We start from the raw sequence: 13,444 nt of genomic DNA on the forward strand, positions 1-13,444 counted from the left end.
AACAACATTAAAAGAATGAAAATAGATAACTGTACTTTACTTTGCAGGGATTACAGGCCAAAAGCAGAAGTCAGACCAATGGCTGGCTTATCTTATCATCACTTACTGTAGAGAAGAAACTCTCGGGAGAGGCTCAGGGCACACGAAACATTTCCTGCCTTATTAAAAAAAGAAAAGAAAGTGTTAACTGTACTGAAGACATACTCTCTGACCAAATCATTCAATGGACATTTTTTAAACTATAAAATATTCTTACCACAAGTAGATAATAAGGCTCTTTGAAAGAAGCAGCAGGCTAGAGATGTAAAGAATTTGTGACTCTGCTGCAAATCAGGTGTCCTCAGACTCCTCACTAATAAAGGACTTACTACCACCCTTACCAGAAGAACAAGAGTAATTTAGTAAAAATTTCTTAAAAATAAATTAAGATAAGCTTTCTTAAAGGCCCTCAAATCTCAAAGTATGCAAGCGATATAATGATGGGATATTTTGTTATTAAATTTAAATAAAAACTCTAGTAAAATTATAATTTATTCCTAGGGTATAGAAAGTCACTGGGAAGGAAGCAAAGGAAGAACCAAAAGAGAAACATTCCCCAATGCATAAGAATTAATTGTCCCTGCAGCCATTCAACCTTGGGCTCAACTGGTCAAAAGGAAACAGGAGATTTCTAGACCAATCTGGACAACAGAATTCCATACAGTGGGGTGCAATCCTCCTTTGGGTGCTTCCAAATGATGATTAGCTAATAGAAATTGTGTATCTTTTCAATCCTTTCATCTTACTTTAGCATATTAAGAATTCATTTTAGTGATAAAAGCAATATGTACATTAAAATATGATATGCAATGAGCAATGTGATAAAAATGACCCCCATGGAAATCCAGGCACTGAAAGCACTTTGCTTAATACAAAATAATAATTGGGCACTGTATTTAACACCCCATCTTTTGGGATGTGCCACATCAGGCTACCTTCTCTAAGTCTTTCTACATCAAGTCTCCATTTTCTTCCTCGATTGAAACTCAAATCTTCTCCCCCTTTGTTACATCATAACTATTCCATTTTCACTTTAACATGCAGCCATTAAGCAGGAGAGTAAAGAAAAGCTCACAGACATTTTACAATAAAGACTCAGGAGCTTCCACGAAGTGAACAGTATCAGCTGTGCTGAAAATAAGACTGTTTTCAAGTAACGTGGGTTTGAACCACCAACACCACCTTCATTTTTCTTAGGAAAACGAAGAAAGAAAATTGAATACGGAGGTTCTGAGGGTTTATATCAGTGACAGAGTGCTTGCCTAGCATTCCCAGGGCTCAATCCCCAGCACTGTAAAAATAAATAAAATAAAAAAGGAATTAAGGAAATAAAAATGGTTTATTAGCTTTGGAAACCAGGGAACTGACTCCTTGGAGATTTTTCCAGCCTATTCTTGAATACTGCACAACTCCAGTGAGAAATGGGGTTAACAATACAAAAAGATGGCAGCTGTGTACTTAGGAAACTGAACCTCTAAGTGAGGCACAGCAAGTAGTCCATCAACAGTGCCAAGGGAAGATGACAGCTGCATGAGGCACTGAGGCTGGTGCTACAGCACAAAAACGCCAGCTCTGGAGACAGACACTAGACATGTTATAGCCGGACTCAGAGGGAGAGCGCTCAAACTTCTTCCTCCATGACAACATCATGATACAATGTCTGTGAAGAGCTAGAGTTGCTGAGAGCACAAACAAGTGATCTACAGCCACCATGACCCAACTAACTATGAGCTTCATGATTAGTTAAGAATTTTTTTGTAAACTCCGTTTACTCACATGTGATATATGGAAACAATAAAATAAATTCCCTTCCCACTTGGTCCTATTGGGAAGATGAAATAAATTAAGAGACAAGAAAATGCTTAGAAAGTTGTAAAGCAGATGTAAAGCATTACCTTTATTATGATACAAGCAGTGAGCTTCACTCACTCCCCTACCTGGAAACAGGCAAAGGCCAAGTGATCCAAGGCATCTTCTAGGCTTGCTTCATCCTCTGTCTTCCACTCCCCATAAGAGCCTCGGAAGAGACTGACAGCCTCCTCCAGCCATGGAATGGCATGGTAGTAATCCCCCATGTCATAGGCCACCTGCAGGGACAAAGTACCACTACTAAAGGCTTAGTCCACAGGCAGAGGAAAGGAAATGATGATTTAAAGAGTAAAACAGCCTTTGGAACCCAAGAAGGCAAGTCTTAACCTCAAATTAATTTTAATTTAATTTACTGAACATCTATTATATACAAGGCATTGTACAAGGTGGAGAGGAGACACAAGAGTTGTTGCATTTAAGGAATGAATAATCTGTGAGAGAAAAGAGATATGAACTCAAGAAACCATAACGGAATGGTAGGAATGCTTGAAGGAAAACACATAATATGCTTTGGAGAGATAAAGAAGTGAGGAGACTTGGGAGTCTAAGGTTCATGCAGGAAATGGCATCTGAGATAGGCCTTCCTTGAAGAAGGAAAAGGTTTCAAGAACAGAAGTAGGGAAGAAGAGCATTCTAAGATGGGAAAATGGGCTGGGTATGCTGGTGCACACCTGTAATCCCAGAGGCTCAGCTCTGGAGGCCGAGGCAGGAAGATCACAAGTTCAAAGCCAGCCTCAGCAACTCAGTGAGACCCTGTCTCTAAATAAAATATTAAAAAGGGCTGGAGATGTGGCTCAGTGGTTGAGTGCCCCTAGGTTCAATCCCCTGTACCAAAATAAAAAAAGGGAGAATGGCAAAAATGGAAGCCAAAGACAGAATTCCATTCAAGCATTCCACAGAAACAGAAAATAAACATAAGGAACATGGCCTAAGCTAATTACAGTCTTAAATGTCACATTGTTAAGGAAGATATTACTGGTGGCAATGTGAGGAGTGAATTAAATTTATTTACTTATTCAGTATTCGCTGAATGTTATGTTCCTGGTGGTCCTTGTCCTTGAAGAACTTGAATCAAGTGAGGGTACAAGAGCAAACCAATCATTGTGACAAATGCATTTGACACCGAAGTGAAGGCAGAGATGGGAATGCTGTGGCAGCTCAGTGGAGTTGTTCTGATTAAATGTCAGAATGCTGGGCGATATGGCAACATGTGCCAAGCCTAGCTCCTGTCTCCTAATAGCTTAAGCTAACTAGAAAACCAGACCGGAAGATGGAATTTCCTGGAAGTCATTACTGAAAACAACATGGAATTACAGTTACAGAGTTGGAAAAACTCTTACCAAATGGCCTAATTCAGGTGTACCATCCAGACAGGACGGAACCTAGAGATACGGCAGCTTGTACCCTAAATAGTAAATTAATTCCCATCCTAGGACTTCCATTGACCTTCTGTTTTACATTTCTGTTCCTCAAGTTTCCTCTTTGTGAAAGGATTGAGCTGAAGAATAACATTAAAAAAATGACTGAACTTTTTCTACTGAGTTAACCTTTTATTTTATTCTTTTTTCTGGTGCTAGGATTAAACCCAGAGGCTCCTGCATACTAGGCAAGCACTCTACCACTGAGCCACATCCCCAGTCCTAACTATTTATTTAATGAATATTTCCTTTAGCAGCTTTAAGTTCTAGCAATGTAGTCAGCTGAAATAACTGAAATTCTTCCAGAAATATTTAGATATTTTAAACAAAATACAAAAATCATTTTATTATATATTTTCAAGAAAAAAAAAAAAAGGAAAATACCAGGTACCAGAAACAAAACAAAAAAAAAAAAATCTAAGAAAAATGCTGAAACAGCAAAATTCGAACATATATATATATATATATATATAACATTTTAATTATAAAGTTACTTGTTATATTATTTCATGTACTCTTCTGATATTTGTAATGTTTTGCCTTTCAAAATAAATAGATAAATATAGAAATAAGGATTGCCAGTAAGTTTTTCCAGAGTGATTTACTAAATTTTCAAGATATGGTTTTAGTTTCAGAAAGGCCTCACTGATGAAGCACATATTGGTATCATACATCAAACTACTTTAACTGACTTAAATTTAAATTAGCCATGAACATGACAATTGGGGTCTGATTCCACTCAGGACCTCAGAAAGGGAAAATAGTATGTAGAGAGACCCAGGGTTACCCACTCTGTAGTGGTAATTTGGAAACTGATTCCTAAAAGTTTGAAGTAGGACCTACAAAGGCCACTATCAGATCTGCTAATGAATATTGTAGAAGTCAGGAAAAATTCACTTCCTTTTAATATGCACCTTAAAATTAAAAAGCATTTACTCCATTGCTTCATTTAATTTTTTTTTAGTTGTAGACAGATACAATACCTTTATTTTGTTTGTGTATTTTTATGTGGTGCTGGGAATCAAACCCAGTGCATTATCTGTGCTAGGCAAGTGCTCTAACACTGAGCTACAATCCCAGCCCCTCCATTACTTCTTAAGGCAAAGGTTGGCAAAGAGTATATTATAAAATGATCTCAAGTGTGATTATAACTTGTGATCAAAGACCAGTTAAACACATCATATAAGAGGTTCCTGAGTCTATTTCCCCAAGTAATGTTACAGTGAATGGCCTCAGTTTTTTGACACTGATTTAATTTAGTATTTCCAAATACTTAGGAAACATTGCAGAGGATTCCAGAAAGTCTCAGGAGGCGGAGTTTCCATGATCTTATCTTCACATCACCATCTCTTTCCCTTTCCACCCAGTGGCTCATCTACTAGCAGGGGTAATCATTAGGGTGACCAAAGGATCATTTTGCCTAATTTATGTCTTTTGTCCTGGCACAATTAACAATACCCATTTCACTCTCAAGGGCATCCTAAGTATATGATCACCTCACCTTCCCATGGAAAGAACATGAGATTTGTTTTAAAGACCAAGTTCAAAATTTAGTTTTGCTGCTTAGAATTGTGTAATCTTCATTATCTACACTCCCTGAATCTGATTTCTTTCCCTGCAAATGGGGATAATATCAAATTTCCAAGTTTACTGTAAGTATGAGAAATATGTAAAAGCAATTTGGACACACTTATTTCATCCACAAGCAACTAGAGCTGAGCAATTGGCCTTCTCTCTGAATACCATTACCTTGCCTACTTGGAAGCAATCATCTGCTGTGAGGGAGAAGATCCGTCTGGGACTGTACAAGTCAGTGACGTCAGAGCCAGTGACTCTCTGAAAGACACCTCGGGCCAGGCCCTTCACATTGAGCATGTACACATCCTGCAGCCGCATCAAGGCCCGTGCTGCTCCTTCAAGGTCCTCAAAGGCTGGGAGGTCTTGTTCCACCTTCTCATAACCATCCTTAAGAGCTGTAAAATTAGTAAAACATAATTTATCCTTCAAAAAAACAGGTAACAGGCTGGGGATGAGGTAGTGGTAGAGCCCTTGCCTAGCTTGAACAAGGCCCTGAGCTCCATCCCCAGTACCATCAAAAAAAAAAAAAAAAAAGGAAGTATTAAGCATTTAATGCCTGTAAGGCATGACCACCCATTCAAATATTCCATGAGATAAGGTTTTATTTGTATTGTGTTCCCAGTTCCTGGGAATCACAGTTACTGGAACAGGGTAGAGGAACATTTAGAATGAGTAAATGAAGAACAAAATAGGCATACACCCTCATCATATTGTCTCATCTTATAACCCTAGGAATCTTGCCTTTTCTTTCTCCTCACTTTACAAAAGCCAACAAACTTCTTAAAGTACAAGTAGAATAAGTTAGGAAAGTGCTCTTGCTGCAGATGATATTGTATTTTCCCATCAAAAACTTAGTGAAATAGGAACTACCAGAAGACCACTCTTTCACACACATACCCATGGCATGACAGATCCTGCGCGTCTTCACAGGATCATAGTGAAGATCAGAGACTATGGACATGAAAGTGTTTTCCAATCCATAATCATATAACTTATTAACAAGAAGACCTAATTCTTTGAACTTACAAGAGCTAAGAACATCAACTAACACGTACCCACTCCATTACTCTTCATCGCATCCCACTAGAGTTCCTCTCCTTACCACTGATTGAGTCAGGAGACAGGAGTTTCCCTCTCACCCTCCAGCCCTCTTCCTCATTACCTTGGATGTTCTCACTGGCCTCCAGGCTATGCACCACATTCCTCCAGTCAGACTGCAGCCTTTTGATGAGAGTAAAGGCAAGCAGAGGGTTAGCCACAGGGGCTGCTGGGTCCTCATGGAGTGAAAGCACCTTGTCATAGAACCTGAAAGAGAGGAGTAGAATGAGTTCACCTCCTGACACAACTGCTCCACTCATGGAAGTTGGTTGTATGCTGTGCATACATTAAGAGTAAAGGACAAAATGGGGCTGGGGGATGTCAGACTCCACCCTGGATAGCTCAGTGGTAGAGCACTTGCCTATCATACACCAGGCCCTGGATTTGATCCCAAGGGCAGTAGGGGTGGGGAGTAGCTAAAACTGAAATTCTGAACCTCTTGAGACTCATGTAACAGGCTAACCAAAAAAGCCAGGAAAGCACAAAGAATATGAAAACTACACATTCAGAAAAAGTAGGTCTGGGGCTGTGGTTGTGGCTCAGTGTAGAGCACTTGCCTAGCATGTGTGAGGCACTGGCTTGGATTCTCAGCACCACATATAAATAAATGAATAAAATAAAGGTCCATCAACAATGAAAAATAAATATAAAAATAGATTTTTTAAAAAAGTAGATCTGCTGGGCACAGTAGTACACACCTGTAATCCCAGCATCTTGGGAGACTGAGGCAGAAGGATCACAAAATCAAAGCCAGTCTCAGTAACTTAGTAAGGCCCTAAGGAACTCAGCAAGAATCTGTCTCTAAATAAATACAAAAAAAGGCTATGGAGGCATGGGGTTGTGGCTTAGTGGGAAAGCACTTGCCTTGCACATGTGAGGCCCTGAGTTCGATCCTCAGCATCACATAAAAGTAAATAAATAAAATAAAGGTATATTTAAAAGGGGGGGGCAGGCTGGGGATGTGGCTCAGTGGTTGAGAGCCCCTGGGTTCAATCCCCAGTACCAAAATTAAAAATAGGTCCAACTACTTGTTTGTTCACTGAATGAATAAGTCTACACCAAATGCTATATGTCATGCTAGGTCTTAGAGATACAAATGATTTTTTAAAAGTAAGTCTTTTTATTCTGTTATCACTCTATATCTTAGTGTCTGGCAGAAACTCAAAAACACTGTTGAATAAATTATGATAACTGGGGCTGGGGATGTGGCTCAAGTGGTACCACACTCGCCTGGCATGCTTGGGGCGCTGGGTTCGATCCTCAGCACCACATAAAAATAAAATAAAGATGTTGTGTCCACCGAAAACTAAAAAATAAATATTAAAAAATTATCTCTCTCTCTTAAAAAAATTATGATAACTGTGACACATGCTATGAGAAATTAAACTTATAATCTTATGTGAGCTTGCAAGCAGCTCATCTAGCCCAGTTAGAAAGGGTTAGGAAAGACTTCCCAGAAGAGAGAGCACTTAATTTGATTCTTGAAGGATTGTTAAAATATTAGTGGTTACTACTTACTAAGCTCTTACCATGATTGGGCATTCTTTAATATACTGCCTCATTTAATCCCCCCAACAACTCTTAGTGTATTTTATTTTGCCCATTTATGGGAGAGGAAACTGGAACAAGGCCACACTATTAGTAAATGGCAAAACCAGAACTGAGCCCAAGTCTGCCTAACTCAGAAGACTGAGTTCTCAGCTGATTCTGCCATGTTTCCTATGGTGATTGAACAAAGAAGAGAGAAACAATCTTCTTTGAGCCAACAGGGATCAGTGTACACAAAGGGGCAAGAGACTTGACCTATATTTATTTATTCATTATAACCTATTATTAATCTATCTGGTTAGTTTCTAGATGTCAGACTCCACGCTGGATAGTGGGGATACAGAAGAAAGATAGAGCCAATGCACGAAAAGTTTTTGGACCCCCCCAAAATGTATTTCTCATCACTGTGTGTACCCAAGTTCAATTCATATTTCTATGCAAAAATGAATAAAATATACTCTTATAGGAGCTGAGGAAAAAATTTTAATAAAAAACTGGCCTCAAGGACTCACAGTCCAGTGGGTAAAACAGCAAAAGATGCTGTTTCCTCTCCTGGCATACTGTGGTCATTCTATTTCCAACACATTGATGGAATTTATGATTGAAATCTATTGGTTATATTTAATAGGGCAGGTTAAGGATATTAGTCCTGTCCTTTTAGAGTGTTTTCCCTTTATCTAAATATTGTTAATTTCAAAAATAATATAATAACAAAAAGAAAGAAGTATGTGTTCAAGGTGAGAATATGAATGTGTCCAAGAACACATGAGACTATAAGAGTCTTTTGGGAAGAATGAGCAAGTAGAAAGGCATGAACAAGAAGAAGAGAGGGCTGGCAGGGTAAAAGGATTTCAATCCCTGGATGCAGAGTCTGATCTGAGGATTTCTAAAGACTGGGGCTCTCAACTAAGAAAGGGGGCCTGAAATAGAAGTGACTAGCCCAGCAGTTTCCAGGAAGACAAATGTTCAATTCAACATAAATTAAGGAACAAGAATCTGGGCCTGGGTGACCCAGGCAGGACATGGGATGTCTGTCAAGTTCCGGGATGTCTCTCATCCCAAAGACAGGGCAGTCTGTGAGCTGCTACTCCAAGGTTTTGAAACTAAACCAGCATCCAGGGTGTGGGATCATTTCACTGCCCATTATTTCCTGCTTTGGCTCCATATGGAACTATTTAGTAAAAGATATTCCACTGCTAGACGACAAAAAATGTACAAGCAGAGACTTGGGCTGAACCCAGCTTAAAAAGCAAGTCCAGGAACAATTGAGACTGAGTAGGCAGTGATTTTATAAGACAGTTGGACAGGGAAGAGGTGGGAGGAGGCCGGAGACTAACTTGGACGCAGCCTCCAACCCACCTTCAGTTTCAAACTCTATAAAATAAAATTTTGTCTAGTCTAGAAGGTCTCTATATGTCCCTTCAACACGCACATTCCATTATTTCTTCCCCCACCTTGACCACAACTGAGTAGACTCCTCATTAGCTTAAAGACTAACTTTTAACAGGCATCTGAGAAAACTGAGGCATGAAGGGAAAGAAGCAAGGCAGAGAGATGAATATTTGCTCTAAGCCATCCATCAAATTAAAAGTACTGTCTATATCTTTGTTTTCTTCCACCCCACTTTCCATTTTGGGGTTGATTTGTTTAGGTCAGGGGTTTGATCTTTACTATAGCACATCAACCCAATCCACTGTTCAAATATGCTGTTTTTTTTTTTTTCTGTTCCACAAAGAAAAAAGGGGGAAAAAATCTATTGACTGATATCTGAGGCTGGTTTGGAATCCAAAAATTGGCCCTATGCCCAGTGTCTGAGCAAATAGCTAGTTTCCAGAAACTGAGTTATGGGATGCTGAATTCAAACCTCAGGGTTTCTTAAATGGCTTTTTGCTTTAACAAACGTTTCTGAGAGTGGAAAATTTGATCCTTTTCTTCAAGAATTTGCACAGAAAATTTGCAACCCAATCCCTGCATAAAACATAGCCTGGGTTGGTTATCTGATCCAGGACATGGCTGTTTCAACTCAGTGTGTTTCTTCTTTGAAACTCAGAAATGGCTTTGTCTCAGTGCTTCTGAGACATTCTGAATACTTAATTCTTAGTCCAGAAAAAAAATTGCTGCTAATTCTAATTCTATTCACACTTCATAGTTTTTAAACTGCAACAACAAAAAAAGCTATAGGTTAACTATATATGTATGGCTAATATATGCATTATGCTAGAATATAATGATAGATACTATAACTAGTATAAATTTTATTCATTAACTTGGGGTAGGGAATCGTTTCAACATCCAAAAATATTTCATTTCCCAATTTAGAAATTCAAAAAATACAAACTGGGGGCCTTAGAAATAACATCTGAAATTACATAAGATTACCATATTGGAGGTTTAGAAAAGCGAGCAGAAACTGCCAAAAATTCATGTTTTAAAAAGCAAACATTTCACTGGGTTTTTGAGTATAACTAGAGAACAGAATTGGAGTCTCCAAAATATCAAACTTCACAATTTTACAACTTAATCAAACTTTACAAAATAAAATGTTCATAAATTATCTAAGAAACAGATTTAGAACTTTTCTAATTGTTTTTTTTCTATCTGGCCTCTTAGAATCCTAGCAAATGCTTAGAGCCAACAGTGGGGATTAATTTCATCAGCCAGTCCTAATGAACAATAATCATGTAGCATTAACATTTTTTTAAACATTTTCAATATTTATTATTTTAGTTTTCAGCGGACACAACATCTTTGTTTGTATGTGGTTCTGAGGATCGAACCTGGGCCGCATGCATGCTAGGCGAGCATGCTACCGCTTGAGCCACATCCCCAGCACCATAGCACTAACAAGTAATTATTACATGTCACACACAATGATAAATATCTTTACACAGTAATCAATCCTTACAACAATCCTATGAGGGGGTTAGCACTATTTTTATCATTATTTGATAGACAAGCTGCTTAAAGCTTCAAGGGATAAGGAAACATGTCCAAGGCCAGAGTCTAGGATTTAAACAGAGGTCTACTGAACTCTTGAATCCAGGCACTGAGCCATCACATACTCTGGCCACTAACAAAACCTCCTGCAGTTATGGGGCTTGGTCTGTGTCCTGGCATATCAGACAAAGCAAGCAGGAGGGACACTGCAGCATGATGGAAAGAACATTGGGTAAACAGGGTCAAGAGAACTATATCCTAGTCATGGATTTGCTAGCTCCTAGATTTATAATCTTGGACAAGCTACTAGATGATCTCTCATTTCTAAGAGTATAAAACAAACCTAAGCATTATGAGAATCAAATGAAATAAGGTTTATGCAAGGCCTCCCACTGTGACAAAACTGTGACAAGCTGCTCACACATCTCCATATGCAAACTGATTCTCTTCTACATGGACTCTCACATAGCCAGTGTCCCACACACCTTTTCCCCGTGTCACTCCAGAATCAGTATTAATATCACACACACTCAAAGTTTTTTTAGTGTAGATGGACACAATATCTTTTTAATTTTTTTAATATGGTGCTGAGGATCGAACCCAATGCCTTACATGTGATAGGCAAGCACTTGACCACTGAGATACAACCACAGCCCTCACTGAAAGTTTTATAACAGCTCATTGTGTTGTCTCAGCTGTATACATCTGACAGGGTCACTTGTATAAGTACAATTTTAGCATGTTGAATAGCGAGATGGTCACAATCACTGCTACTTATAGGGTTGTGGCTTTCTCAATTCCCAAGCAGAGAAGGCATAACACACAGTGATACATATGGTACTATATACAAACATTCATCTTTCATTGTTTGACGCAGAGTCAATACATGATCATCATGTCCCAGAATCCCCAGCTTTATAATAATTTATCCCATATAGTGTAGTTTTTTGCTTGGATAGCAAAATCTGAGCATCTGCCTATTAATGCTACCCTCAATGTCTTCTAGCATCAAGTAGGGCTTTTCAAAGTGTTTTCTTGGTGTCAAATACTTTCACACACATATAACATCTCAGTTACCATTTATTTAGTATTTACTAGATTTGGAGATCACACTGAGCCTCAGAGTTACTCCCAACCTCAAGACACAATGTCTCCCCCGCCCCCAGGCTCCTTGGAGGCTCCCACCCACCACCTGAGCAGCTTTTTCATGTGTAAAGAGAAGGAAAGTTTGGCACGGTACCGGGTGGGAGACACCTGTAATTCCAATGCCTCCTTCTGAGGCAGAAGGATTGAAAGTTCAAAGCCAGCCTCAGCAATTTAGCGAGGCCCTAAGCTACTTAGGGAGACCCTGACTCAAAATTAAAAAAATATAAAAAAGGGCTGAGGATGTGGCTTAGTGGTTGAGTGCCCCTGATTTCAATTCTGGGAGAGAGAGAGAGAGAGAGAGAGATGAAAATAAGGGAGAGAAAATATATCTTTGATTAACAATAATGGAATAATGGTGCTACAGGCCCAAACTCCTTTATGATATAGTTAGGTCTTATCACCATTTTATCTCCAGTGCCTGGAGCAGTGCAGGGTTCAGAGTGGGCACTCAAACATATGTGTTGGATGAATTAATAAAGCATTATTCATATAGTAATCTGCACAATTATTTGTCATCTTTCATATGCACAGTATGATATCCATATTGTGTCCCAGTGACACATCCATCTCTTACATGGTAGCAGAATGTCATCTGATTCCTCATACTAAATATCAGTTTGCTGGGTCACATAGTACTTCACAGTGGGGGCTCAAAAAGCCAATACAAAGGGCTGTGGTTATAGCTCAGTAGTACAGCAATTGTTGGGCATGTGTGAGGTCCTGGGTTCCATCCTCAGCACCACATACAAACATAAATAAATAAAATAAAGGAATTGTGTCCATCTACAATTTAAAAGAAAATCCAATACACATTGAGATACAGCATCACCCTGTTCTCACACCATCTCACTCTGGCAGTGTCTATTTCAATGCAACATTTTCCCGTCCTGTGCCTGTGGCAATGTGACACAGAGCCTCAGGTCCCACACAGCTCGACACAGCTCTTGTGAGGTCCCACTTGGCCCTACAGTCACCCTGCCACACTTTCCCACAGAGTATCAACTTCTCTGTGTGAGGCTGGATCTGGTGTGGGTGTGTGTGTGTGTGTGTGTGTGTGTGTGTGTGTGTGTGTCCCTACATGGTGTGCAGTATGAAACAGCTCCCCCACGGTGTCCAAGGGCCCCTCACTCAGTGACAGTGGCTCTGGAGGTCACACTGAGTCTCAGAGTCAGTCCCCACCCCAGGCCACAGTGTCTGCCACGGCGCTCCCCCTCCACGCCCTCACCTGGTCAGGTCCCTCAGTCGCGCCTCCTCCCCGCGCAGGTAGCGCCGCAGCAGCCCCAGCAGCCGGCGCTCGGGTGCCAGGGCGCGCGCCACGCAGGTCAGGGCCGAGAACGTGTCCTCTCGCGCCGCTGCCCCTGCCGGGTCCTCGGCCCGGAGAGCCAGCACCGCCAGCAGCGCCGCCAGCCTCGCGGCGGGGCCCATCGCCGGCGCTCGCCCGTTCCCTCAACGTCCCGCCCGTCGGCCCCGCGCTCCTGCCTGCCCCGCCCCTCGGCCAACTCCCCGCCCCGTCTCGCCCCGCGCCGGGCGCTGCGCGGGGTTCAGACGCCTCGCGCCGCTCCCCACCTGCCCGTGGTGCACCTCGGTGTCCGCCCACCCGACACTAAATCGCAGTCCCGGGAAGATTTCCTCTGGGCCGGTCACACTGGGGAAATTGAGGCAGGAGGTGTAATGAGCAATGAATTCACTGGTCCAGGGCTGCACAATACCACCCCCCAAATATTCACCCCTCGGGTTTAAGAGGTGGAAACACACACCTGGATTCTGGTGGGGAAATGGCCAGAGTAAAAGATGCGGTGTGGTGATAGCGG

The 13,444-nt window shown here is 40.8% G+C and overlaps 1 protein-coding gene across 1 annotated transcript in view; it reads right to left on the reverse strand.

The window, feature by feature from the left end:
- Nucleotides 1-13,058, reverse strand: part of P4ha3 (prolyl 4-hydroxylase subunit alpha 3) — a 32,200-nt gene extending 19,142 nt beyond the window's left edge. Inside the window, exons 1-5 of the mRNA XM_026379519.2 lie at nucleotides 12,859-13,058; nucleotides 6,067-6,209; nucleotides 5,076-5,299; nucleotides 1,977-2,126; nucleotides 107-158 (exon numbers count right to left, since the gene is read on the reverse strand). Of these exons, the coding sequence (XP_026235304.2) occupies nucleotides 107-158; nucleotides 1,977-2,126; nucleotides 5,076-5,299; nucleotides 6,067-6,209; nucleotides 12,859-13,058 (769 nt within the window). The remainder of the gene's footprint in view (nucleotides 1-106; nucleotides 159-1,976; nucleotides 2,127-5,075; nucleotides 5,300-6,066; nucleotides 6,210-12,858) is intronic.
- Between the last annotated feature and the right edge of the window lie 386 nt (nucleotides 13,059-13,444).

This window comes from Urocitellus parryii, chromosome 4, assembly GCF_045843805.1.
Source record: "Urocitellus parryii isolate mUroPar1 chromosome 4, mUroPar1.hap1, whole genome shotgun sequence".
NCBI lineage: Eukaryota > Metazoa > Chordata > Mammalia > Rodentia > Sciuridae > Urocitellus > Urocitellus parryii.